The following is a 27223-nucleotide window of genomic DNA, read 5'->3' on the forward strand; positions in this document are numbered from 1 at the left end:
GTAGTATAAATATTTTTATTATAGTACAAAAATTTTTACACATAACACACAAACTTTTGCTGCGAACGTATTTTGTTAATTTGGTGAGTTAATATTTTAGGAATGTAATTCTCCAATAATTTCTATCCTACACATAAAAAATTTTATACTATGCAATAAAATTTTTGTATTGTTTGCACAAATTTGTGTTATGCGTATTTTATTGGTTGGTTGTTAATGTTTTAAGCATATGGTCTTTAAAAAATTTGTTCTATATACTAAAATTTGTGTATTATATACCAAACTTTATGTTTTGTGTATCAAATGATGACAGCGACGACAACAATATTAAAAAAAGGAAGAAGGAACGTAAAAAAAAAAAGCAGCAAGATTATTAATCGAAAGAGAAAGTAGCACAAATTTTTATTTTTAAAAACTTTAATTAAACTTGATTGTGAAAAAATTTTGGACATCTAGCATTTTGAATAATTTTATCATTATTTTACGAGTAAATTATCATATTAGCCGTTGTTGTAATCACTTGGTCAAGGTGGGGTAATGAAAACTTAAACTCAACAATGCGCTAGGGAATTAAGAGGTATCAACCAAAAATCAGCCAAATATTTTTTGGTAAATCCAAAATCTCTATTTGAATGATTTAGGCATTAGCATGTTTTTTCTACTAAATATCAGAATGTTTCTTTTTCATACTAAATAGATATTCTTTTATATATTTTATAAATTTTTTTATATATTAAGAATCGAAATTGTTGGAAGTTCTGTGATTTCCGTCCCTATTTCTCTAACATATTATTCAGAATTTTAATTTGGGGTGAGAAGTAATTAATATCAAATATTATAAATTAAAAATAAATAAAATTAATTAAATATAATTATAAATTAATTAAATTATTTATTTTTTGATTGATCACCTCTTGATTTCATATATTTTTCCAAACTTAAATAGTAGATATACACCGACCACCGTGTGAATAAACAAAAATATTGAAAGAATTGATCAAAGCAACTATGTATAACTCCTAAAGTTATATCGTGCATTAGGGAGGTCAAAATAAAGGGAATTTATTTTTTTTATTAAAAAATAATTTTCACTCTTTATTGAGAAACACTTTTCGCCATAGCATTTTTCTTTTACGGAACCCATAACATTACTCCAAAATAAAATCCATTAAACAAAAAAGACTCTGCCAATTACAATGTGCAAGAAAGCAGAAGCTCTACGTAGACTTGTATTTCCGAAAAGAGAACACTTTTTTGTGTTCTTTTTGACAGGGGACAGTTCCTTTTAACTCGGAAAGGAAACACGTTGGTACCAAGAAAAAACAAAATGAACGACCTTAACAGTTTTTGCCCCCATGACACGGTCATTTTTCTCTTCCTCTCTTTTATTATTAATACAACGTTCATGTTGGAGCATTTATTTGTAAGCTTCACAAGAATCCACTACTCAAAACTACACAAATGATGAACAACTACTCAAGAATGTTGCTACTCATTTGGTTTTCTCTCATATCTTGCTTTAAAACCACCACTTCAAAAGATAGCTTAAGAATGAGTGAGTATATTCGAGATGGCGAGACTTTAGTCTCGGCAGGTGGAAGCTTTGAAGTGGGTTTCTTCAGCCCCGGAGCTTCGACTCGCCGGTACTTGGGCTTGTGGTATAGAGATGCATCAAGAAACAACACAATTTTGTGGGTGGCCAATAGAGAAAGACCCCTTCACAATAAGTCAGGTGTTTTGATATTCAAAGAAACAGGGGATCTTCAACTTCTTAGTGACACAAACAACACCATTTGGTCATCCAACATCTCAAGCAAAGCCTTGAGTAACTCGGTTGCACAGCTCTTGGATTCAGGGAATCTTGTGGTGAAAAATGTACCAGATACTAAGGAGGGAAGCTTTTTGTGGCAGAGTTTTGATTATCCATGCGATACATATATTCCAGGGATGAAATTCGGCCGGGACTTAGCTACCGGCCTAGACAGATCGCTTTCGTGCTGGAAAAGTACAGAGGATCCTGCTGTAGGAGAATATTCTCTAAGAGTTGATCCTAGGGGATATCCACAGGTAATGCAAATGAAGGGTTCTGTTATAATTAGTAGAATAGGATCATGGAATGGCATTTATTTTACTGGAACTCCAGTTGAAGGCATGAGCATACTTAAGCGTAATTTCGTGTTGAATTCGAAAGAAGTGTATTTTGAGTTTGAAATACTTGATAGGTCCATCTTCTCCATACTCAAAACAAACCCTTCTGGAGATGCACAAGTTATGACTTGGACAAGTCAAACAACGAGCCGGGTTGAAGTTTCCCTAACCGGCGGGCAGTATGCCTGTGGAAGTTATGCCTTGTGTGGTTCAAATTCCGTATGTAGCATGGCTGCTGATGTTGCAACATGCGATTGCGTAAAAGGATACACTCCAAAGTTTCCTGAAAAATGGTACATCTCAGATTGGTCTAGTGGGTGTTCTAGAAAAGATGCATTGGATTGTGATGATGTAGTAGGGTTCTTGAAGTACAGTGACATGAAATTGCCAGACACATCTTCCTCATGGTATAGTGAGACAATGAACCTTGAAGAATGTCAGAAGTTATGTCTCAAAAATTGTTCTTGTACAGCATATGCAAATTTGGATATCCGCAATGGAGGAAGTGGTTGCTTACTTTGGTTTGGTAATCTTACTGACATGATGCAATTCTCAAAAGGGGGTCAAGACCTTTACATCAAAGTCCCTGCTTCAGAATTAGGTACTTTTCCTTGTGTTCATTTTCCTTTTCCAGTTTGATTTATTTTGGACTACTGGATTATTGTAGGGTAAATAAGTTGAATAGAGTAGGGTTGTAAAATATGTCAAAATTAACAGATTTTCCAATAATTTATGTTAGCTAATGATTACACACACCTTTTATCACTTTAGCCAAATTGAAGAAATTAAACAAACTATGCAACTTTTGCCATTTTCAATAACTCATTTATGTTCTATCATTCTTTCTGATCATATTGCAGGTAATAGCCATGGAAATACGAATAAAAAGAAGATAGGAATTGCAGTTGGTGTGAGCATTTTTGGATTAGCAACATCCATCGCCATAACAACAATAATTAGAAATCCAGGTAAACACTATCATAATATGTCACATGCACCCACAAAAGTGAAAACCAATAGTAAAAAAAAACAAGAAAACAAAGGTGCAAGTTTTGAATGGCTTTGACTGGTAGTTCTTTTTCATTGTTGTCCTCCAACCAGCAAGAATACTTAACAGACATAAGCAAAGACAAGAAGATATCAACCTACCAAAATTTGATTTCTCACTCTTAGCCAAAGCTACTGAAAACTTCTCAAGCAATAATAAACTTGGAGAAGGTGGTTTTGGACCGGTATACAAGGTAGAATGAAAAACTAGTCAAGGACTTCTATTTTCTTTAAAAGAAAAATAAACTAAGGAAATTAAATACTGGTATTATTATTATAATTTTCAGGGTAAGATGATAGATGGCCAAGAGATAGCTGTGAAAAGACTTTCTAAAAAATCTGGACAAGGGTCGGAAGAGTTCAAGAATGAAGTGATGTTGATAGCTAAACTTCAGCATCGTAATCTCGTGAAGCTTCTTGGCTACTGCATTCAAGGGGAAGAAAAAATATTAATCTATGAGTATATGCCTAACAAAAGCTTGGACTACTTTGTTTTTGGTTAGAATTCCTTTTACTATATATTCTAAGCAACTTTGTGGCAGTTTCAATAATTCTTACTACAAGTAATATACTATTACTAAGCATGTCTACCAAATTTGATAGGTGAAGTCAGAAGAAAGTTGCTAGATTGGCCTAAACGTTTCAACATTATTAGTGGTATTGCTCGAGGACTTCTTTATCTTCATCGAGATTCTAGACTAAGGGTTATTCATAGAGATTTAAAAACTAGCAATATCCTACTAGATGTTGATTTGAATCCAAAAATATCAGACTTTGGGTTGGCTCGAACATTCTCATGTGATCAAGTCGAGGCTAACACTGATAGGGTGGCTGGAACATAGTAAGCAACTTTCAGCCTAATTATGGTCTTTTTAAATTGCATTTATATTTATTTTTGTTTCAACTTGTTCTTTCAGTGGTTATATGTCTCCTGAGTATGCAGTGCACGGACAATTCTCATTAAAATCTGATGTCTTTAGCTACGGTGTAATAGTACTAGAGTTGGTAAGTGGGCTAAAAAACAGGGAATTTTCAGACCCAGAAAACAATCTTAATCTTCTTGGACATGTAAGCAAGATGAAAGAACTAGCTAGCTCCAAATTAAATAGCAAAATTGAAATTTCTTTGAATTCACTAATTTGATTTATAAGATTTTCCAGGCATGGCAACTATGGACAGATGAGAGGCCACTAGAACTATTGGATGAAGAGTTAAAGGAAGGATGCATCCCTACCGAAGTCATACGGTGCATACAAGTGGGTCTGTTATGCGTGCAACAAAGACCAGAAAATAGACCAGACATGTCATCAGTGATTCTAATGTTAAATGGTGAGAAACCATTGCCCATGCCGAAAGTTCCTGCATTTTTGTATTGAAAGAGTGTAGCAATTAAGGTTCTTTGTTAGAAAATTGCAAACTGTAATCAAATTTCCAACACAATGGCAGACATGATTTTTACAGTATTATATGATTCAACAATTAAAATGATGACTTGGACAATGTCTCAAAAGACGGAAAAAAATCTAATTTGTTAGGTAACCAAAGTTACAGAACAGAGTAACACAACTAATATTTGGAAATGATATACATGTAACTGGCACAAATAATTTGGCAAATATGGAAGATACATTGACTAAGTGAAAGAATTACAATTCACTCAAAAAATAAGGAGACAACATTATTTCCACTTTTATATGTTGAGATAACAATTATATAAGAAAATACTCTCAAACAGGAAAGAAAAAACCATACACTATCTCTTATACAATGAGATTACCAACTCACTAAGATACTCATAGAAAGGACCTAATATTTTTCTCTCTATGACACTCACCTACAACATTCATTCTTGGTATCACATTGTTTTTTATTCTAACACAAGGTTTTTCATGGCAAAATTAACATATAAGGGCAAATAATGTACCACCTATTATGTACCACCTATTTATTATAATAGATAAATGGCGGTGAAAGCTAATAACATGCTTTTATCATCTTACACTGTTTCCTTGGTGTTATGATAAAAGTCATACTTTTAGTCTAATATGGTTGCTAGATCTTTCTCTTATGTTTGACAAGTAGTCTTTGAAGAGTTTTACTACAATTGCTTCCAAGTTCACATCGTCTCCTCAATCATCCATGATTCCAACATGTTCTAGTAAGTAACATTGTTGATAAACATCTTTGTCCAAGTCAACCTTTGCAGCTTGCTTATCTTCATACGGTTACAACATGTCAGTTTTATCACTTTGACAAATTGAAAAATATTGGTCTTCTGAGTCTAGAAATAACCAAGCTTCACTATTGCTATTAACATGCTTCCTTGTTCCAATTACATGTTGATATTCTAGAGTGATTTTTCAATTTTCATCATCAAAATTAACTTTGCTATTTCACATCATTTCTATTCAGTTACCCTTGAAAATAATTTTACATTTTTTTCACTTAATAAGATGTTTGTGTTTGTACCACTTTTGGGATAGTGTATTTAAGTTAACCTCTTCTGCTAATATAACAATAAATATTGGATGGTGAATTTCTATTATACTCACAATACTATAAATTATATTTTAAAAGCATTGAAAATCCTATAAAATTGGGGGAAAAATTGAGTACCAAAGCAACTGTCAATAAATAAATAGCTCACCAAAACTATATAAGTAATGAAGCAACTATGAATTGGTGGTCGAGAATCCTAGAATTTCTTAAATTTTATATGACTGGGTAAAAATAATATACATTGAAGGTTAGCTAAGAAATACACAAGTAACTTATGAAATAAATAATAAGAAGAAACACATCACTTGAAAGTCCAATCCTTCCTGGGAAGGCTATATACTATACATAAACTTATTTATTTCATTTCAAACTTGTGTGATTGATACTAACCATACTATTTTCATTTCAAATACGTAATTTGAGAGTTGACTTGACTTTGATGAGGACAATGAAAGATTCCTCACATGAACATGCTTATTTTTTAACAGGGAAAGACTTTAATATTTGATCCCCCAATGATAAAATTATTCTATCCTCCTCCTAATAATACAATGCAAATCCTACCATTAAAACTCATCCTCCTACTTCCTAATAGGAAAATCACCAATGATGGGTCTGGATAATTTAAGAACATTAGTTATTTGGTTCTTTCTCATGTCCTGCATGAGAACCACCACTTCATCAGACAGCCTAGGAATGGCACAATATATCCGAGACGGTGAATCTTTAGTCTCAGCTGGTGGAAGCTCTGAACTTGGTTTCTTCAGCCCCGGAACTTCGACAAGTCGATATTTGGGTGTGTGGTACAGAGATACATCAGGAAATCCAACAGTTGTGTGGGTAGCTAACAGAGAAAGACCCCTTCACAACAAGTCGGGAGTTTTGCAATTCAACAAAATGGGGATTCTTCAGCTTCTTGATGAGACAAACAACACTGTTTGGTCGTCCAACATATCCAGCAAATCCTGGAGTAACTCAATTGCACAGATTTTGGATTCGGGAAATCTTGTAGTGACAAATGGGAAAAATATTTATAACAGCAGCTTTTTGTGGCAGAGTTTTGATTACCCTTGTGATACATTGATGCCTGGAATGAAGATTGGATGGAACTTTGTTACTGGTCAGGAAAAATATGTATCAAGCTGGAAAAGTGAAGAAGATCCTGCTGTGGGAGAGTATACTATAAAAATTGATCCTAGAGGATATCCACAAATAATGGTAATGAAAGGATCTCTTATATCTTTCAGAGGTGGATCATGGAATGGCCTTTATTTTACTGGATCTCCATCTCAGAACACACAAACATTTAGATCCAATTTTGTATTGAATGGAAAAGAGGTGTATTATGAGTTTGAAATGCTTGATACTTCCATTTTCACAGTACTTAAAGAATACCCTTCTGGTAATGGACAATATCTGGTTTGGACAAGCCAAACAAGAAACAAGGTACAAGTTACCCAGGTTGCGAACCAAGGTGGGTGTGAAAGGTATGCCTATTGTGGTTCAAATGCTATATGCATTGTGGATAGTAATGTTGCAATATGCAAGTGTCTGAAAGGGTATATTCCCAATCCCAAGTTTCCTAAACCACAAAATATGTCATATTGGTCCAATGGTTGTGAGAGAAAGGTTGCACTGGGTTGCAATAACACCAATGGCTTCTTGAGGTACACAGGCATAAAATTGCCAGACACATCTTCTTCATGGTATAGTGAGACAATGAACCTCCAGGAATGTCAAAAGTTTTGCCTGAAAAACTGTTCTTGTTCAGCATATTCAAGTTTGGATATTCGTAATGGAGGAAGTGGTTGTCTAATTTGGTTTCATAATCTTACTGACATTATACAATTCTCACAAGGGGGTCAAGACCTTTACCTAAAAGTCCCTTCTTCAGAATTGGGTACCTTTCTTTTCTCCCTTTAGTTTCTCTCTATTTTGATTTATTGTGGATTTTGGAATTATTCTAAGGTAACTAATAGTATTTTGGATTCCATTGCTATGTCTCACCTATGGTTTGGATAATATTTTCTCTCCTATAGATTTTGTGCATACTATACTTTTGGTTTTGGAAACAAAAGTACAAACACTATAAGTAGAATTGGGTAGTTTTGTAAGTTTGAAAACTGGAAAGGTGAGTTAAACTAAGCATTTTTGTATTGTAGCTTGAAATGCCATGCTTAAGAAGAGAGAGGATACTGTACTTGAAACAAGATCTTCCAGTAACAAGAATTTTCTAGCCTCTTTGGTATAAATTGTACCTAAATATGTTGAATTATTAATATACGGAAGTTTCAAAGTCACAGAAATTTTTGGAATAGGAGTAGTACTTATTGTTATTATATTAGCAATGCAATGAATGCATATTAGTTGTTAAATAGTAATTATTTTTAGAATAAATACACTATCTTTATTAGTCACTCAAAATTTGAAGAAAGTGGAACAACCTATGTCAAAGTAGAATCTTTTGTACTAAGTTGGGGAGTAATGAAGTTCAACATTTTTCTGACAATATTGCAGCTGCTAATGGCCATGGAAACATCAAGCAAAAGAAGGTAGGAATTGCAGTTGGTGTGATTATTTTCGGATTAATCACATGTGTCAGCATAATGATTATACATCCAGGTAGATATCCTTATGAGTTAATTTGCCATCTGCCATAAATACCGAAAAAATAGAGAAAACAAAATATGGAAGTTGTTTGTTATAGACCCTCAGCTATTATTGACTGTTGTCTTCCAATCAATTAGGGACAAGAAAAATAATTTACAGAGAAAAACAGATGCAAGAAGATATTGATCTACCAGCATTCAATTTCTCAGTCTTAGCTAAAGCTACCGAAAAATTTTCAAGCAGTAACAAACTTGGAGAAGGTGGTTTTGGAGAAGTATACAAGGTGAAATAGTAAAAAAAGAATTCATCAGTTTCTATTTCCTTTAAAGAAACTCTAATGGTGCTAATGATTACTTTTCAGGGTACATTGACTGATGGGCAAGAGTTAGCCATAAAAAGACTTTCAAAAAAGTCTGGCCAAGGGTTGGAAGAGTTCAAAACTGAAGTGGCGTTGATAGCCAAACTTCAGCATCGTAATCTTGTGAAGCTTCTTGGTTTTTGCATTCAAGGAGTAGAAAAAATATTGGTCTATGAATACATGCCGAACAAAAGCCTGGACTACTTCATTTCTGGTAGGACCCTTTTCTACTGTATATTCTAAAATATTTGTGACAATATTAATATTTCATATGTATAGTTTGTGTAGTTTTGAATTCTACAAGTGGTAAACTAAGCATGTCTACTTGATTTTTAGATGAAATTAGAAGGAAGTTGCTAGATTGGCCTAAACGTTTCAACATTATTAGCGGCATTGCTCGTGGACTTCTTTATCTTCATCAAGATTCTAGATTAAGAATTATTCATAGAGATCTAAAAACCAGCAACATTTTGCTGGATGCAAATTTGAATCCTAAAATATCAGACTTTGGCTTGGCACGAACATTCTTAGGCGATCAAGTGGAGGCTAACACAAACAGGATAGCTGGAACATAGTAAGTAAGATTCAATCTAATCTTGGTCCTTTATGATTGCATTTGTATTAATTTTGGTTTCAAATTGTGCTTTCAGTGGTTATATGCCTCCTGAGTATGCAGTACATGGGCAATTCTCAATGAAGTCCGATGTGTTTAGCTATGGTGTGATAGTACTAGAGTTGTTAAGTGGAAAGAAGAACAGGGAATTCTCCGACCCGGAAAACTACCTTAATCTTCTTGGACATGTAAGCAAAATGACTTGACTTAACTATACCAACTAAATAATCTAATTCAGATTTCTTCTTTTCTAATTTAATATTCTAATTTCCAATACTTTAGGCATGGAGATTATGGACTGATGACAGACCATTGGAGCTATTGGATGAATTGTTAAAGGGATGCACCCATTCTGAAGTCATAAGATGCATACAAGTGGGCCTATTATGCGTGCAACAAAGACCAGAAGACCGACCAGACATGTTATCTGTGGTCCTAATGCTAAATGGTGAGAAATTGTTGCCCAAGCCAAAGGTCCCTGGTTTTTATATTGAAAGAGGTGTTACAATTGAAGCAGACACTGTGTTGGGAAACAGCACACCGTTTTCAGCCAACGAAATTTCCATGACATTGTTAAATGCAAGATAGTATATGGACGCAAGAGAGTGACATGATTTTATCTTATTATATGGAATAATCAGGTTATTCTAGCATGCAGTGCAGAATAGGCTATTGTTAATGAGCTTTTATAGTCCTAGATTCAATATATTTGCTCCGGATTTCTACTTTTGTGTTCAAAATTTTAACATATCCTAACACCTGTGTGGAATAAACAAAAAGTTCTGTACATTTTAAGGTATGTTTGATGAAATCTTATCCCATCTCAAAAGTTAATTCTTTTAATTTATGTAGCAGGGGTTAATTGATTCTTATCCTATCTTATGCAGTTTAAACCAAATAAATAAACAAATAAAAATTCCATTTTTTAAGACAAAACGCAGGAGCAATGCGACACAACAAATCGTTAATCAAGACATCAAGAAACAGAACTTACCTCCATTGAGAACTGAATCTTTGCTGATTCTTATAACAGAAATTCAACCTACAGAAAAATAACTAACACATGAAATGTAGTCCCGAAAAAACAAAAATTAAGAGGAAATTTGTCAATTTGGGGAAAAGATGATATCTAATTTTACCGCCACAAAATTTGGAATGCTTCGGATTTGCCTGAAAATCATAAATAAGAGACTGTAGCAGACTAGCAGCTGCTTGAACTGATAATACCATCTCATATAAAGTTACTCAGCGGATTTTTGGAGCCACAAGTGGTTACAAATACAAATGAGGTTGCATCTAAACGAAATAGAAATAGTTTAATGTGGAGCCGCATGGATACTGATTCATGAAATAGTTTAATTGAGGAAGTCATTTTTTATTTATTTTTTTAATACGTTTTATAACCGAGTATTCCAAACCCAAGCCACCACCGTTTTTATTGATGCTGTCCTGTCCTGTTGTATGCAATTGGCAGCTGAGAAGTGAGAACCAAAATTTAGGTGTGGGTTGTGGGTATGGTGGTTGACCTTGTCACCTTGGCATGAATGTGAGTCTCTGCCAACTTCTTCTTCTTCTTCTTCTTCTTTTTTTATGGAAGATATGGAGACTCGAACTCGCAACTTTTTAATTGAGTATGGAGAGACTATGTCATTTGAGCTATTGCTTCTTGGCGAGTCTCTGCCAACTTAAAATAACAATTTCTAAAAGTGTAATTTATTTTATTTTTTATATAAAAAATTTAAAAAATATAATTATAAAAAATAATAAAAGTATTAAAAAATAAATAAATTATATTTTTTATTAGTATCTTTATATATTTTTTTTGTAAAGAATACATAAAATAATGAAAATACAAAAAAAAATCTAATAAAAAAGACTAACTTCGATCTATATTATAGTCTTTTCTGTTTAATTAATGAAAAAGTATATGGAACCAACTCTAAAACAGCTGAAACAACTTAATTAATTATAAATATAGTAATTAGTTTTATTTATTTATGATTTAAAATATTGCTTATTAAAATGTTTCACACCCTCATTCTCTCTCCAAATGCCTAAAACATGATAAATCAGAAAACAGATTTAGAACCATCTAATTTACAAAAAAAAAAAAAAACATCTTAATGTCTAGCATAAGCACCATCTACGTAGAGGTTTTGAATTCACCCAGAGACATTTGGCTAATTTTTTAGTGGAACCATCTTGGTTCCTAGCATTATTGTTAATTAATTAAAAAATAAATTACTTTAGTTTTTAGTTTTTTTATAATATGTTATTTGAAATTTAGTTTAGACAAAAAGAATTAAAGTCATATTGGCAATACAAATTAAAAAAATAAATCACAATTAAATGTTAGTAATATACAAAAAATAAATTTCATAATTTAATAATTTATAATAACAATAACCATAATACATAATTTAATTTTTAATTAATTAATAATATTAATTAATATACAAATATTATTTTATTAATTTACTTTTTTTATATTTTATGAACACATGACAAAAATTTATTACTCAGTGGCCACTTAAAGTCTCTACCTAAACTATAAATGTCAAAATAATCTACCCCTTTGAATATTCACAAGAATTATCTGGGACAAGAGAGTTAGGCTCAGTTTAGAGAAACAGTTTAATTAAGTTTATTTTGAAAAAATAACTTAAATAATAAATGATTATATTAAAAGTAATTTATAAATAAGTTATTTTGTATTTAAATTTTTAGTTTTAAAAGTACTTATTTTATAGAAATATGATAAAAAGTAGAAATATTATGAAAGAAATTATTTTTTTTAATTTCTGTATAAACTCTTAAATAGCTTCTTAAAAAACTATAATTTAATTTTAAAAATTATACCAAATATTAATACTACTACTTTTCATAAGTCAAAAATAAATATGTTACTTTTAAAACTTTTCAAACAGACTTTTAATAGGACTCAGCAATGGAAATAGGAACTCACCTCCGCAAATAAATAAAGATGGGGCGAGGAATGAAGTATTTGTTTACGGGCACTCGCAAAATACTTACAAAAATAAAATTACTTACATACTTTTATATAAATATATATTTAATGGTTTTTTTTTTAAATTTTGTCAATAAACAAATTAATATGATGTGTATAATATTTAAATTTATAATAGTTAATTATTTAAATTTGTGTCGTTACAAAAAAGAAGTATTATCACCGAATTATAATTGACTATCAATAATTATTATATTGTTTTGTTAGAAATTTTTTAATTTCATTTTATTTTAATTTATATGTTAATATTTTGTGTAAATATTAATTATATTAAATTTGTATTTAGATTGTGTTTTAATTTAATAGATTTAGTTGAATTATGTTGATTTTTATTATGATTAGTTGATTACATTAATTTTTTCAAAAGAATTTTTTAAAATTTAATATCTATTAGTATTAGTGAGTTATCCACCCCTCTTGTGGAAAAAAAAAAAAAGAAAATAACAAGTAGGTCCCAATTTTTTGTTTTGTGGACATTTTTGTCTTCGAAAATTGAAAAATACATTTAAATTCTTAACCTCTTAAAAAATCGGACATTTAGGTCCTTCCATTAAATAGGGTCTGTTAAACTCAACGAAAAAATCTGAGCTGCCTCTTGTTGAACTGACCTGGCTGTTACGGTGTCCTATGTGGAGATAGAGTTTTTAAAATAGGGACAAATTAATCTCTCTCTCCTTCAAAACGACCCCGTTTGGTGAGTACCCCCTCCCTTAAAGATCATCTGCGTCTACTCCTCCCTGCTGTTATTGCTCGTGTGCTGCCCTACTCGCCGCTGCTACTCTACTGCTCATGTGTTGCCCTGCTCGTCGGTGGAGAGATTTTTCTCATATTCGTTAGGGTTTTTGTTCTTGTTCTTTTTCTTCTTTTTGTTGAAACTTGCTTTTCCTCCAATGGGGGATTTGGCACCAACACCGCCACAGACGGTGGTCAAATTCAGTCCAATGACATTATATAAGAACAATTTTCACCCTTACTTTCTATTTTTGATGCCATTGACACAACAACAAAGTTAAAGGAACAATGGCCATTCTTGGCAAATACTTCCTCGTCACTGGTCTCCCTGTGAGTCATCATCATCTAATTCCTAATTTGATTTATCATTCAATTGCAGGGTATTAAAAAAAGCACTGTCATAATCAGAATCTTCAAGTCCCTCAAAACTTCTCATCTAAACCTCAAGTTTCAGGGCTTCTATACTCGTAAACTACCCAAATTCTTCTTCGTTTCTATGAATTCATGCCATGGTTATCAAAATCATGTAATTGTTTCTTCTTTTTTGAAGTTAGAAGCTCAAGTGAAAATGTTGGTTTTGAAGTTGTCACTCTTAATGGTCGCATATGCCCACTTGTCTTCACCACCATCAACGTACCATACCACCCACCTTTCTTCTTCTTGGGATAGTGCTTGAGGGTATTCATTTTTCATTCTTCGAGTTTAGAAGATTGAAAATTTATAACAACAAAGAACAGGAGCATAGGTGGAGGGATGGTTATGGAAGTTGCAGCGGTGTATGGTCGCAGTGGAAAGGGAAGGTTACTATTCAAAGTGACCTCGTTTTGAAGGAGGGAGGACTAATTTGTCCCGTTTTGAAAACTCTCCCTCCACATAGGACACCGTAACGGCCAAATCAGTTCAATGAGAGTCAGATAAGATTTTTTTATTGAATTTAACAAATTCTATTTAATGGAAGGATCTGGATGTCCAATTTTTTAAAAAGTCGAAAACTTAAATATATTTTTTAATTTTTGAAGACGAAAATATCTGCAAAACAAAAAATTAAGAACTTTATTTTTTTTTCAAAAAAATAAATAAATAGAATTTCGTGATAGAAATAGAATAAAAGGCGTTTTACTAAATAAAAAGTTAAAAACGGACTCATTAGTCATTACCATCCCAAACTTAGATTCAAGCACGTTAGGCTAAAAGAAGGGTTTAACCAAATTTCTCTTCTAACGTCTAATAAAGTAATAATCAAGTTTCTCTGACTTACATGTTATAATGGGACTCCATATTTTAACGATTGGAGGAGCTTTTATGAAAAGTTAATTAAATCCCAGTTGGAGGTGTTGGAAAATGACAATACTTTGTCTAACATGTCTAATATCCAAGACACAAATAATTTTTACACCTTACACTATTACCATTAATAATGCATAGCAACTAAATCTTTATAAGAAAATTAAATGTCTAAAGTGCCTCTCATATTTCTCCAACCAGAATTCATGTTCTTGCAACAAAGATTTTAAAAATTAAAATAATGTGGAGGCCAGGGACGATAAAAAAAACGGAATATCCATCTTTGTCCTGATAATTTATTTAAAGAATTTTGATGTCTTCAACCCAAAAAAAAAAAAAAATACTCTTTTTGATATTTGATATTTAATTTTGTAGGATTGATTAGTCTATTATCAATAATCTCTTTTCAGGATATACTTATATGATATGTTGATCATTAATAGGTTGAAAATCTTATCACAAAATGATAATATGTGCGTATTGTGAGTACTCTTAGCAGGTGTGGTGTGCATAGATCTCGAAATTTGGACAGGTGTGGACTACTCCTGGTACTTTAAAAAAACACTTTGAGAATTGGAGATCAATGCCAATTAAAAAACAAAGGCGCAAATTTTGGCTAATTGAGTTCTTCTCAGCTATATGGAACATTTGGTTACGACGGAATGATGTTATATTTCAGAGCAAGACAACAGGAGTAGTAGAATGTGTGGCTCAAACTTTTTCATGTGCTGCAGAGTGGTGTGGTAAATAATTCCTGTTGTTGATGGCTATGTCGGAGATGACATCAGAATTATTTTTCTTGTTGCTGTCTTGTCTTTCTTTGCTCCACTTTAGTGTCGAGTTCTTTTGTTAAAAAAAAATATCCTCTATTTAATTTTGATAAGTAAAAATAATTTAAAAATTATTAATATTTTTTAGTTTTATACTATAAATTTAGCTAATGTATTTAAAAAACAATTAAAAAATATAAAAAAACTAAACGACCCTGATAATTATTCTTAAAAGACAACTCGACTCTCAACAAAAAAGAATTTATCGCAGGCTCTAAATTGATAAATCAACCATGTAACATGTTATGTAGGCTTATTCTGTTAATATAGGAAAAAAAATATTGATAGAATAACTAATCAGTTTTATAAAAATAAAAATAAATAAAAAATAATTTTTTTAAGACTTCGGCATCTTTTAAAATAATTGTCAGGCCGTTTATTTATTTTTTTAAAAAAATACTTAAACAACTAACTAAAGTTATTTCAAAAAATAAAAATATCAGTTATTATGGATTGATGAGAAGAATATAATAAAAGAAAGTCTTTGTACCACTACTAACGGAGGAATGTCTTGGAAGAATAACCACATGATCAAGATTTACAGAAATTTGCAGTAGTATCAAAATTTATTAGTGAAAGAATCTAGGACATGCTATTCAGGATTCAATATTGATGCATGTGCAGTGTGTTCTCGATGCCATAGCTCTTCGTTTGTCACGTAGCGTTTGTATAACATTTCCAACGCTGCATGGATTTTCTCCTTGTAAGTTGCAACTTGCAACTCTCATATGACTATATGAGTATGACATGACCGCACTGCTAGTATTCACCACCTAAGATGAAGAGTTAGTTCCAATCTAAATTACTCTTAAAAGTTAAAATTCTATTTGTTTATAAATACTAAATAGACTTATATTTATAATTAATAATAATATAAGTAAATCAAATTATTACAATCAAATTAGATTTACTTTTATATATTGAACAAATTCATAGATGAAAAGGATTATAGCTAGTGGTTGCACACTTGCATGTTCATGAAACTTTGATAATATTTGAAAAATGTAAGTAAACTTAATATTATATGTTTTTTATTATTTGACAATATATTTTAATTTAATGATATTTTAAATTTGAAGTGTCACTAAATAAAAAACAAGTGACTTTAATTTTTAGTGTTAGATTTTACATTTTAGAACTCATTGAACATGTTTAGTAAAAAATAATTCAATAATGAATGAATATAATTAGTAACTTGAACAGTTGCTCTTTGCTGAGAAAAAGATTAGCGTATGTAGTAGAAACTAAGAGCTAAATATTTTAAAAAAATGTTGGTGTCTAAACATGGAAAGAAACAAAGCAAATACTATTCTATATTCAAGTAGATGGTTTATTGGAGATCAACACAAAGTTCAGACCAAATAACATGATTAGAGTTACTCTTGGCACCATATCTAGTTATCTAATTCTCGGGATACCCACTCAACGTGAACAAATCAAGGACGAGATAAAAGTTCCAGAATCTTGTGAACAAAATCTGTTACTTCAGATGAATACCCACTTGTAAGTTCATGCATGATGGGCATAATGTCAAGACAATTCATTTCACATATAATATCCCTCAAACTGCAATTCTAAGCTAAAATCAGCCTCCTCCAAGTAGCAAATAATTCACATCTGATGATAGATCAGGTGCTTCTAGAGTAGCTCGAAATTCAATCTCTTTTAGAATCTCTAATAATACATTCAAATTCTGCTAAATTTGAATCCAAATACAAGCTTGTATCATAATTAATTTTAAAAGTGATGATTGCTATTGTGTTTAAAAAATGATGATTAATTTAATAAAAAAATTAAAAATAAATATTTAAATTTGTACCATATGAGACCCACAAATAAGTGGGTGACACTGACAACCGAAAGGTGCAAAGTGTGCAACTGCTAACTAACAACAATACAACTCAACACAAGCAAATCAGGAATGTACAGTACACTTGAAAGAAATCAAACAAAGAAGGGTGGTGACTGCCTGACTGGTGAGTGGTGAGAGGAATTGGAATCGCGCGTGTAACCACGCGCTATAAATGTTGCTTGTGTCCACAAATTCCATGATCACGCCGTCCACTTTCGCTCAAAGCACAAAACAAGTGACTCATGGGCGGCATTTTGGGTCCCATTCTTCACCGCCAACACAACCCTTCTCTTGTACTAATTTGGAGCCTTTTCAATTAATAATATGTTTTTTCTTATATTAATTCTTTTAATCTTATCTAAGACAATTAATTTGTCAATTACCAAAAATTTAAATGAAAATGAGTCATCAATAACTAATAATGGAAAAGTCTAGAAAACCAGCAATTTTATTGCATTTTGGTCAACATGTAACCAGCAGAGAAAGATGAGCCATTGGATGAAATCTCACACCAATCTCACACTATCAAATCATCATTGATGACTAGTTGATGGCTAACATTGCTCAATAATAATTTTCCTTCTCACTACTATTATTTCTTTGTAATTGAAATATTAAATTCTCCTTAAGTGAAAGATCACCATTATCACCAATATTTGCAGTTAAAGATCATTATTTGTAATTATTAGATAAACACTCCAAGGCCCAAGCACTCCACAATCTGATACCCAAGGCTTTTTAATTCTGGAAATTACCATACAAAACAGGATGAATATTTATGGATTTATCCTTTGCTTAATTTACTCAAATGTGTTATTTTTTTCCAATCCATTACTTTGCAATAAATTATTAGTTTATAGAATACGAAAATTTGAACGTTAAAAGGAACCATTCAACAAAAAGCTGAAAAATAATGAAATTCAATTTTATAGCTAACTTGCAAGTTAAGCCATTTGAATTCAGAAAGAAGACATTCGAAAAGGCTATATCCAATTATTTTATTATTCTAATGACCATAGCAAATGATATTAGTTAGAACAAATTAAAGAGACAAAAAAAATTGATAGTATTAAACTAAACTAATCAAATTAGATCTGATCAATTTAGACATTTTGAAATATTTATTCATTTAGCCAATGCTTAACATGTAAAAAAGGAAGGAAAAAAATGAAATCGAGAATAAAAAGAAAGAGAAAAGTAAAGACAAAAAGTAAAAGTATACAACCATATAATAAATAAATAAATAAATAAAAAGTCCTCAAAGAAATTACTTATTTTTTTTCATTTCATGGAACTAAAGTATTTGTGTGTTGTGAACAAAGGCACTTGAGTTAAAAACCAAAAAAGCCTAATGCAAATTTCGCTATTGCTATAGTGTTCATTGCTAATTGCTCATTGCTTAATGCTAATGCCCCTATTTTCTGTGTGAGATCGCTCTTCTATTCCCTTCTCTCTCTTTCTGATCCAACCTCACATTCGATTTCCAATGGGTAAGCTTTTCGATCCCTCCTCATCGATCTGTTTCCTGCATTCTACGTTCTATATACGTTAATATTTTCATTCCTTTTTAGTTTCCCCTAATTCTTATATTCTAACTCCCAATCCTATAGTCTTAATTTAGTTTTTTATATGAGATGCTTGGTGGATGTTAACGGAAATTGGCAATCACACTATGCGTGCGTTTTTTTGTGAACGGTTATTATAATTATTATTTATTGATGTTGGTGTTGTTGTTTTCAGTTTCGAGAGAAAATCTATTTGGATTTTATGAGAATTTCTTTGATGTGATTGATTTTGACAGTTCGATCCAAAATTGAGGGGTTTTGTATGGTTATATTATTAAATCCTTGTCAATTTTACTCTAGATCATTGTTTTTTCTTTTTTATACTAATTTCAATTATTAAAGGGAAAAAGAAGGAGTTAAGAAGATAATGCAAACTAGTAGGTTGGGCTTAAATTTATGAATGGAGTGTGAAACTCACAACTATATACAGAGCTTTCTATTATCATGGTGATGTAAGCATTTATAAAAAAAATTAAATGAAAAATAATAATGTAGGATTTTGTGTCTACTGATTAGTGTATATATATTTTTTATCTTCCTCTGTTCTTTTGACTCCTCATCTGACATTGAATATCTGTGTATCCAGCTAATAATCATTGCTGTTCAACTCAACTTATTGATGGAGATGGTACATTCAATGTAGCTGGGATTGAAACTTTCATGAAGGAGGTGAAATTTAGTGAATGTGGGCTTTCGTACGCTGTAGTTTCTATTATGGGTCCACAAAGTAGTGGTATGCCTTCTTGCCTCTGCAATCTTAATTTAGTTTCTATTACTTCTGCTCTTTGCCCATCATTTCACTTGACGATCTGCTTAATTATGATATTTTAGTTGATTCACAATGCTAATGTTTGGTTGTTATATGAGATTCTCGGAAATATTAAAGTCGAGGTTTTCATTTTGCCTTATGAAGTAATGTGGAATAACTTACATTATAGTTGAAATTGATATTGGGTTCATTTGTGAATTATGACTGTTGCCTATCTGAATTAGTTATTTCTACGTGCTAAATATTATGTTTAGTCTGTTTTAGCCCTTTTTCTTCACTCTAAAAATAACTTTATCTTTTCTTGGTTTATTCATCTGTTTGATTTTATTCCATAAATTGATTCATTCCTGGTAAAGGATATCCAATTTTGTTTATTTGTTTTTGCTATGGGCAGGCAAGAGCACGCTGTTAAACAATTTGTTTCGTACCAATTTCCGTGAGATGGATGCTTTTAAGGGAAGGCAAGTACTTGCATTTTACATAAACTTCGCTCAAGTATCATGATGGTGCCTCACTGACCTGATTGTATATGGTTATATTCAGGTCTCAAACAACCAAAGGAATCTGGATGGCTAGATGTTCTGGGATAGAGCCTTGTACCATTGTGATGGATTTGGAAGGAACAGATGGAAGAGAACGTGGAGAGGTTCCCCCCCCCCCCCCTCTTCTCTCTCTCTCCTCCATTTCTTAATGTTATATCTTGATCTTCTTTGGTAGTAACTCTGTTTACATTTCAGAGTTCATTGCCTACATCCACATTGCATTTACATATAATATTTTGGAATCACATATAAACACCCATTTGTGTCTCTATCCACTATGGACATGAGGCTTATTGTGAAATATCGCAGGGTTCCTATATTCCCATTATTATTGTTCTTGTTGTTGCCTTTTGCCCTTAAGTGGGTGATTCACAGTAAATGGATTAATTATCGTATTTAGCGGTGGATACCCTTGGGAAACCAAAATGGCAACATCTCTTCTTTTTACAATTTTACTTTCTCTTGAGAAGTAATGTTCTGTTATTTTCATTTAATATTTAAAAAAAATAGAGGAATAGTTATTCATGTTCTTGAATTGTGACGATAACAGGGTAATTCATTGTAATCTTGCTTTTTTACTATGCTTAGGAGTAGTTAATGCTTATGAGTTATGACTTCGATTATTTCGACCTGAAAACCCTACTCCATTTTCTTAAAAATATCATGAAACCACTTATCCTGAAATCTTAAGTTGTTAGGTATATGAATGATTATATATCGACACGTCCCCTCACACAATAGCCTTTTTTCGGCTTGAAGCGTGAATTATATATAGGCTTTCTTTTAATTTTTGTTTGCCTTATGCTTAAATTCTTTCCTTTTGGGAGCAATACAAATCGAGTTTTAGACTTTTTGGTCATAGAAGCGTTGACACTATGTCATGAAACTATTTATCTCAAAAGCTTAAACTGTTAGGTAGAGGTATATAAATGATTATATATCTAACAAAAAAAAAAGTAAAAGAACAATGGACGAGAAATGCGTAGTTTTGGTTTTCTATTGTCACCTTCTATACTGAATTTTATTTTATTATTTTATTTCAGGATGATACTGCATTTGAAAAGCAGAGTGCTTTATTTGCTCTTGCTGTCTCAGATATAGTGTTAATCAACATGTGAGTTTCTTAATCCTATTCTTCCTTTAGTCATCTTTAATACAGACTGATCCCCTGAAGTGTTGAGCTCTCAGCTCTGGGTAGCTAGTGTCTCCTGTTGACTCTATTTTTTGTTGTGAAACTAATTTTTTGTTTGTCTGCGATGCTTGTAAAGGTGGTGTCATGACATTGGCCGTGAGCAAGCTGCTAATAAGCCACTCTTGAAAACTGTCTTTCAGGTCTCCTTGTTAACCTATTTACTACAAGTGATTGGCTTGAGCTCCCAAACTTCATTTGTATCTAACCATGCACTACATTTTGCTTTCAGGTTATGATGAGATTGTTTAGCCCACGCAAAACGACATTGTTGTTTGTCATACGTGACAAAACGCGGGTGTGTATGCAAAATGCTGATTATTGTTTCTTATGATGTGTCTAAATATTATTATGTGTTCTTGATGTGATCAACCTTTTCCTTGTATAGACACCACTTGAAAATTTAGAACCTGTCTTGCGAGAAGATATTCAGAAGGTATTGCTGTTCTTTCATCTTATGATATTATCGAATATTGTAATTTTTAATAATCTTCACTGCTTCACCTTTTTCTTCTGCAGATATGGGACTCGGTTCCTAAACCACAAGCCCACAAGGAAACCCCACTTAGTGAATTTTTTAATGTAAGTTCACCATTCCTTTGGTGTTACTGAACTTTCTGATGGTCTTTTTTTGTGTATCAGAATTTGTTGGAAGTTTACAGTAATTGCTTTCATTTTTCAAACAAATAATCAGGTTGAAGTTACTGCTCTTTCTAGTTATGAAGAAAAAGAAGAGCAATTCAAGGAGCAGGTATGAAATGCCCTCCAGCTTTGTTCTTGTTTACTTTCTGATGGTATTAAATGACCCATTACCAGGAAATGTGGTTGTTGCACCTCGTTTAATGCATGTGATGCATTCCTATATCTCAATCTATTTGCATAAAACATTATGTTAATTTATTTTCCCTGTTGGAAAGCAGAGTCAAATAATTTGGTTTACAAAAATGCTATTTACACACTAAAATCAGCCACTATATATTTGTGTATAAATACATGTGTGGTTTAACTCATCTTTAATGTATATTTTGTATTTCAATGTGTATTCTACACTAGTGGCTGATTTTAGTGACTGATTTTGGTGTACGCTTAGCATGGTTGTTTGGTTTAATGTATGTCTATTTCTGTAAATTGCATATCATTGCTGATCTTGTGGGTTATTTAAATCTAGGTTGCCAACTTGAGGCAACGATTCCAGCACTCCATCGCTCCTGGTGGGCTTGCAGGGGACAGGCGAGGAGTAGTTCCTGCATCGGGCTTTTCTTTTAGTGCTCAGCAAATCTGGAAAGTCATCAAGGAGAACAAGGACCTTGACCTTCCTGCACATAAGGTAATATCTGCATGCTTCTGTTCTTCTATTATTGCCTATGGTTTTATTTATTTTATTAATCTTTTATTGCCCACTTGTAGGTAATGGTTGCCACTGTCCGATGTGAAGAAATTGCCAACGAGAAATATGCCACTTTTTCTGCAAATGAGGTATTACAGGTCTTTTGGTATAATTTCCAGCTTGCTGTGTCATCTGTAACTACTATTTGCTAAAGCTATGAAAACCGATTTATGTTGTAGGAATGGTGCCAATTAGAAGAAGCCGTACAATCAGGCCCTGTTCAGGGGTTTGGAAAAAAACTCAATTCACTCCTAGGTGCTTGTTTGTCAGAGTAAGTATGGTTCGATCTATCTGACATCTATATTCTTAGTGGCTCAGTTAATTAATACTAAACCTATACTATATTATGAGCTTTTTTCTAATGCTAAGCGAATATATATTGAACTATTTTGTTTACCTTAAATCTAGGTATGATCTTGAAGCCACTTATTTTGATGAAGGTGTGAGATCTTCAAAACAAAAACAACTCCAAGAAAAATTGTTGCAAGTAATTATTCTTAACTTGATTCTCATGCAATCTTGGTTGTACAACCATTTTGCTTTTTTTTGTAAACATAAATGAATTGATGATTGTTTACAGAGGAACAAATTGATAATTATTGAATCACAAGAATGACTAATTAGAGGCTGGAATGTTTGCAGACTTGCAGTCTTTTTCCCATTTAAAATTCTTTTGGTGACTTGCAATGTGTAAGAGATCTTTAACATGCTCAATGCTTTTTTCAATTGATTAGCTTGTCCAACCATCGTTCCTTTCTGCGCTGGGACATATAAGATCTGGAATAGTGGATAAATTCAAGGATGTATTTGACAAGGCTTTGAATAGAGGTGAAGGGTTTTCTTTGGCTGCCAAAAACTGCATTGAGTCTTCTATGGCTCAATTTGATGAAGCTTCCGCAGGTAAACCATAAATTTATTTATTTTGCATATCTGATAACAATTAACAATATTGAGGTTGAGCTTTGGTGTTATAGCAAGGTTGTTGTCTGCTGACATGGAGGTCATGCGTTCAAATTCTAGAAACAACCTTCCTCTTGTTGGGGCAACATTGCTTAGTTGTAGCTTAGCTAGACCCCACTATGTGGGTGCCTCATGCAGTGGACAACCCTTCATTAGATAACAATTAAAATTTCATGACCAAAATATGTGATGAATACTTTCAAAGTGTGCATCTTACTTGCTCAAGTGAAATACAGTATGAAACTGATATGCTATTGCTACAGATGTTGTAATTGAACTAGCAGACTGGGATACATCTAAAGTAAGGGAGAAACTGCGGCGTGACATTGATGCACATGTGGCATCTGTACGTGATGCTAAGCTTTCTGAACTGACTTCATCGTATGAGGTATGCACCCAAACTTATCCTTCATTTCTTCCAAATCATTAAGTCAAATATTTCAAGATTGGTAGTGAAATGCTAAGGTTGTGTTATAAATTATTCGTCATCAAATTCTAAGCTGAAACTTCTGAGCTTCTAATAATATGTCAATTAAACAATACTTGCAATATGGTTGTTTTTTCCCCCTTTTCTTTTCTTTTCTTTTTTCCTTTGGGCCCACAGTTACATTGTCAATTCAAAAGTATAAGATCCTTCTCATGCCTTGTGACAGCAGTTATCTAGGGATTAGTATAGGAGATTGTATGGTTCGCCAGTTGTTTACTTTATTTGGGTGAAAAAGTAACTTCTTGTGAAGTTTTCTGATAGCAGTGCCATTTCAGGAAAAACTTAAAGAAGCCTTGTCTGGACCTGTTGAAGCTCTTTTGGATGAAGCAAGTGGTGATACTTGGTCATCGATAAAGAAACTTCTTAGGCGTGAGACTGAATCAGCTGTCTCAGGGTTCTCTGCTGCGCTTGCTGGGTTTGATATGGATGAAGATACGAGACAGAAAATGATTTCGAATATAGCAGATTATGCTAGGGGTGTAGTAGAAGGAAAGGCTAGGGATGAAGCTGGAAGAGTTCTAATCCGGATGAAGGATAGGTAAGATGTTTTGCCACATCCAAGTTGATTTTTTCACTTATACCTTATAAGTTTACTTCAGAGGCACTTACCTTAAATTTGAAAGCAGGTTTACAATGTTGTTTAGCCACGACGCTGATTCAATGCCTCGTGTTTGGACGGGCAAAGAAGATATCCGTACCATCACAAAGACTGCTCGCTCTGCTGTATGACATGACTATGAATACTATTTGTTGTTTGTAACCTTGAGTTTGTGTTGCGTTTTGATTTCTGAACCAAATTTAACTTATTGCAGTCTTTGAAGTTACTGTCTGTCATGGCTGTTATTCGTTTGGATGATGGTGATACTGATAATATTGAGAAAACATTAGCAGTTGCATTGATAGATTCATCAAGCAGTAATGTTACTGATAGGAGCATCACAACGGTTGATCCGCTAGCTTCTAGCACATGGGAAAAGGCAAGTTTTTATTGCCTACATACTTATATCCAACATTGCTAAAGACTGACTTCATTAGTATGTATTTGAAATTGTAAACTGCTCTCTATATGTTTTTCTAGTAGTGCTGATTAGTTGTCTTGATTGAATTTTGCTGTTTAGGTACCATCCTCTAAGACATTGATTACACCTGTCCAATGCAAATCCTTGTGGAGGCAATTCAAGACAGAGACAGAATACAGTGTCTCTCAGGCCATTTCTGCACAGGCATGACATTTATCTTAACTTTTTGAGGGTTTCTTTATGCAAATGAAAATTAAGAAAAACTATTAGAACAAAATTAGACTTAATTTAAACCCAAATCTTTATTTCGGATGTTTTATCTTTTAAGTTGTAGCTGGAACCAACTATTAAGTTGCACAAAAGAAATGAGGCAAGGCTATACTTTTATCTTTCCAGTTTGTATGTTACCTGAAATATACAGTTCTTGAACTGGTCCAAAGAATTTTGCGTGTTTAGGTTCCATGTGTAAGCTACAGATAATGATTTGCAAACTAGCTTATATAATTAGTTTCACAAATATCATGGATGCATATTTAATCAAGGAATTTAAATGTTCTTTATTAGAAATCTATTTGTTAATTTATTTTTGTATATTATTTGGATTTTCAGGAGGCCAACAAGCGTAATAACAACTGGTTACCTCCTCCATGGGCAATACTTGCTTTGATTATTCTCGGATTTAATGAATTTATGACACTCTTAAGGTGCACATCAATTGAACTCATCTAATGTGTACTTTATTTCTTTCTTTTTCCCTTTCGTTCTACAATAAAGGCTATGTTTTACTCACACTTAACAACACACCTCTGCCTGTAGCAGCTTCAGTGTAAAGTAGTAAAATTGTAGTTTTGAAATAAGAATGTATTTTATTGTACATAAATTATTGGATGGGCAGTTTAATAATAAAGAAACCACCTCGTTTCCATCCGACTGTTCCTTTTAATTGTTCTTACTCAATTTTGGTATTTCCCATGGCAGAAATCCGTTGTATTTGCTTGTCATCTTTATTGGTTATCTTCTCATCAAAGCCCTATGGGTGCAACTGGACATTACGGGTGAATTTCGCCATGGAGCTGTGAGTATAATTCCTCATTATCATATATTGTTCAATTCATTAATCATAATTATAATTATTTGGTCTATTCACCACCTTGGTTACTGAGTTTTGGATCACACACACAAGTAGCATCAAGCTGGGGATTCCATAAATAGTCCTTTAGTTGAGCTACTGCCTAGTGCCTAGCAGCTCTTGTTAAATGTTCACTAGGTATTTAACCATCTATATAAAAGCCTTATTTCGTACTTGTTTACTTTCAGCTGCCGGGACTCTTATCCTTGTCTACCAAATTCGTTCCAACTGTCATGAACCTTATGAAAAAACTAGCAGACGAGGGTGCAGATAACAATACTCGCAGAAATCCACCAAAAGGCGATTACAAGGCTGCTAATGATGGTAGTGCTGCATCTTCCAGTTCTTCATCAAATGTAACTGTGCTTGACAACGGAACCAAACACAACAGAACTGAATACTCCAGTTCATCAAAATTCGAGTAGATGAAAGAACTCATCTGATACGGTAGAGAAATTTCATTTGTTGGAAGATGGTGATGTCTGCTGGCTGCATCCTTGGTTTTTTAGCTTGTCCACGAAAAGTATGATTTCTGAGCATATTCAAGACATTCTCAGGCATTGGTTTTTGCACAAGTGCCATATATACGAAGGGGGCATTGTTTTGTTCCTAATTACTCCCCCTTATAATAGTATTCTCTTAATTTTGGGGCTTCATTTAGTTGGAGTTGACTCCTACGTGGTCTTTCATTGTTATGCTGGTTTTGCAGTCAATTTTGTTTGTAATTCAATCATTGTTTTCCTATTGTATCCTCCTGAAAATTTTTTGATTGGAATCGTGTATTTATATTAGATTTATAAGATTTACTTATAGAGGCTTATCAATGTTTGTCACTTGTAATGCGGACTATTGAGTCACTTGCAACATGGTGTTGAAAAATAACAGGTTAAGTTTATTTTTGGCATGCTTAACAAGGTGTTTAATCAATTAAAATTTCAGGAGAAAAGACTTGCATGTTCTTAGAGCACATTTAACGTGCTTCACGAGTAATCATAATCAGTGCTTCACTTTTTTGAGTACATGGTACTTCCACGAACCATTTTTCTACTCGAGTATGAGTTGATAAAATCTTCCCTATGCAGCTATGCTACTACTTTTATCTTTATCTCGTATTAAACGAGGCCCTAGACCCAAGTGAAATTATTTTGATGTCAATATTTTTTTGTACTTTTGTT

The 27223-nt window shown here is 32.7% G+C and overlaps 3 protein-coding genes and 1 long non-coding RNA gene across 8 annotated transcripts; 3 read left to right on the forward strand and 1 right to left on the reverse strand.

Moving 5' to 3' along the window:
- The first annotated feature begins 1461 nt into the window (after positions 1-1461).
- On the forward strand, positions 1462-4632 carry LOC148543652 (G-type lectin S-receptor-like serine/threonine-protein kinase At4g27290). Its single transcript, XM_088499704.1, has 7 exons — positions 1462-2749; positions 3009-3116; positions 3250-3389; positions 3483-3693; positions 3799-4036; positions 4113-4263; positions 4356-4632. Exons 1-7 carry the CDS (start codon positions 1462-1464, stop codon positions 4569-4571), a joined length of 2352 nt encoding a protein of 783 aa, XP_088355830.1. The 3' UTR covers positions 4572-4632.
- On the reverse strand, positions 2523-10795 carry LOC148543653 (uncharacterized). Of its 4 annotated transcripts, none has more exons than XR_015899843.1 (4): positions 10415-10795; positions 10270-10317; positions 4430-4554; positions 2523-3619 (listed from the first exon to the last, which is right to left on the reverse strand). It is a non-coding gene; the product is annotated as an uncharacterized LOC148543653 (long non-coding RNA). The 4 variants fall into 4 exon arrangements; XR_015899842.1 differs by having other exon boundaries at positions 4430-5410; XR_015899841.1 differs by lacking the exon at positions 2523-3619 and having other exon boundaries at positions 3798-4554.
- On the forward strand, positions 6173-10064 carry LOC107614884 (G-type lectin S-receptor-like serine/threonine-protein kinase SD1-1). 2 transcript variants are annotated; one of them, XM_021111723.2, is made up of 7 exons: positions 6173-7594; positions 8212-8316; positions 8442-8587; positions 8666-8876; positions 8999-9236; positions 9313-9463; positions 9558-10064. In XM_021111723.2, exons 1-7 carry the CDS (start codon positions 6301-6303, stop codon positions 9861-9863), a joined length of 2451 nt encoding a protein of 816 aa, XP_020967382.2. In that variant the 5' UTR covers positions 6173-6300; the 3' UTR covers positions 9864-10064. The 2 variants fall into 2 exon arrangements, with proteins under 2 accessions (XP_020967382.2, XP_088355829.1); XM_088499703.1 differs by lacking the exons at positions 6173-7594; positions 8212-8316; positions 8442-8587 and having other exon boundaries at positions 8705-8894; positions 9016-9236; positions 9558-10054.
- A 7466-nt stretch (positions 10796-18261) lies between the features above and the next one.
- On the forward strand, positions 18262-26876 carry LOC107618034 (protein ROOT HAIR DEFECTIVE 3). The gene is made up of 23 exons (XM_088498309.1): positions 18262-18491; positions 19153-19299; positions 19730-19796; positions 19879-19981; positions 20921-20991; positions 21146-21209; positions 21299-21364; positions 21455-21502; positions 21586-21648; positions 21761-21817; positions 22235-22393; positions 22474-22542; positions 22633-22724; positions 22862-22940; positions 23188-23353; positions 23677-23801; positions 24176-24438; positions 24527-24623; positions 24713-24877; positions 25019-25123; positions 25529-25623; positions 25898-25994; positions 26237-26876. Exons 1-23 carry the CDS (start codon positions 18488-18490, stop codon positions 26471-26473), a joined length of 2439 nt encoding a protein of 812 aa, XP_088354435.1. The 5' UTR covers positions 18262-18487; the 3' UTR covers positions 26474-26876.
- The last annotated feature ends 347 nt before the right edge of the window (positions 26877-27223 follow it).

The sequence above is a fragment of the Arachis ipaensis genome, chromosome B9 (assembly GCF_059453495.1).
Source record: "Arachis ipaensis isolate K30076 ecotype BB chromosome B9, ASM5945349v1, whole genome shotgun sequence".
NCBI classification, from domain to species: domain Eukaryota; kingdom Viridiplantae; phylum Streptophyta; class Magnoliopsida; order Fabales; family Fabaceae; genus Arachis; species Arachis ipaensis.

Excerpts from the sequence above, each read along its gene's own strand:
- LOC107614884 (XM_021111723.2), top strand. The coding sequence starts at position 6,301 with ATGATGGGTCTGGATAATTTAAGAACATTAGTTATTTGGTTCTTTCTC. Across the intron at positions 8,877-8,998 it reads CCTGGACTACTTCATTTCTG|ATGAAATTAGAAGGAAGTTG; the intron begins GTAGGACCCTTT and ends CTTGATTTTTAG. Across the intron at positions 9,237-9,312 it reads AACAGGATAGCTGGAACATA|TGGTTATATGCCTCCTGAGT; the intron begins GTAAGTAAGATT and ends TTGTGCTTTCAG.
- LOC148543652 (XM_088499704.1), top strand. The coding sequence starts at position 1,462 with ATGATGAACAACTACTCAAGAATGTTGCTACTCATTTGGTTTTCTCTC. Across the intron at positions 2,750-3,008 it reads AGTCCCTGCTTCAGAATTAG|GTAATAGCCATGGAAATACG; the intron begins GTACTTTTCCTT and ends ATCATATTGCAG. Across the intron at positions 3,117-3,249 it reads AACAATAATTAGAAATCCAG|CAAGAATACTTAACAGACAT; the intron begins GTAAACACTATC and ends TCCTCCAACCAG.
- LOC107618034 (XM_088498309.1), top strand. Across the intron at positions 21,503-21,585 it reads TGCGAGAAGATATTCAGAAG|ATATGGGACTCGGTTCCTAA; the intron begins GTATTGCTGTTC and ends TTTCTTCTGCAG. Across the intron at positions 22,543-22,632 it reads CCACTTTTTCTGCAAATGAG|GAATGGTGCCAATTAGAAGA; the intron begins GTATTACAGGTC and ends TTTATGTTGTAG.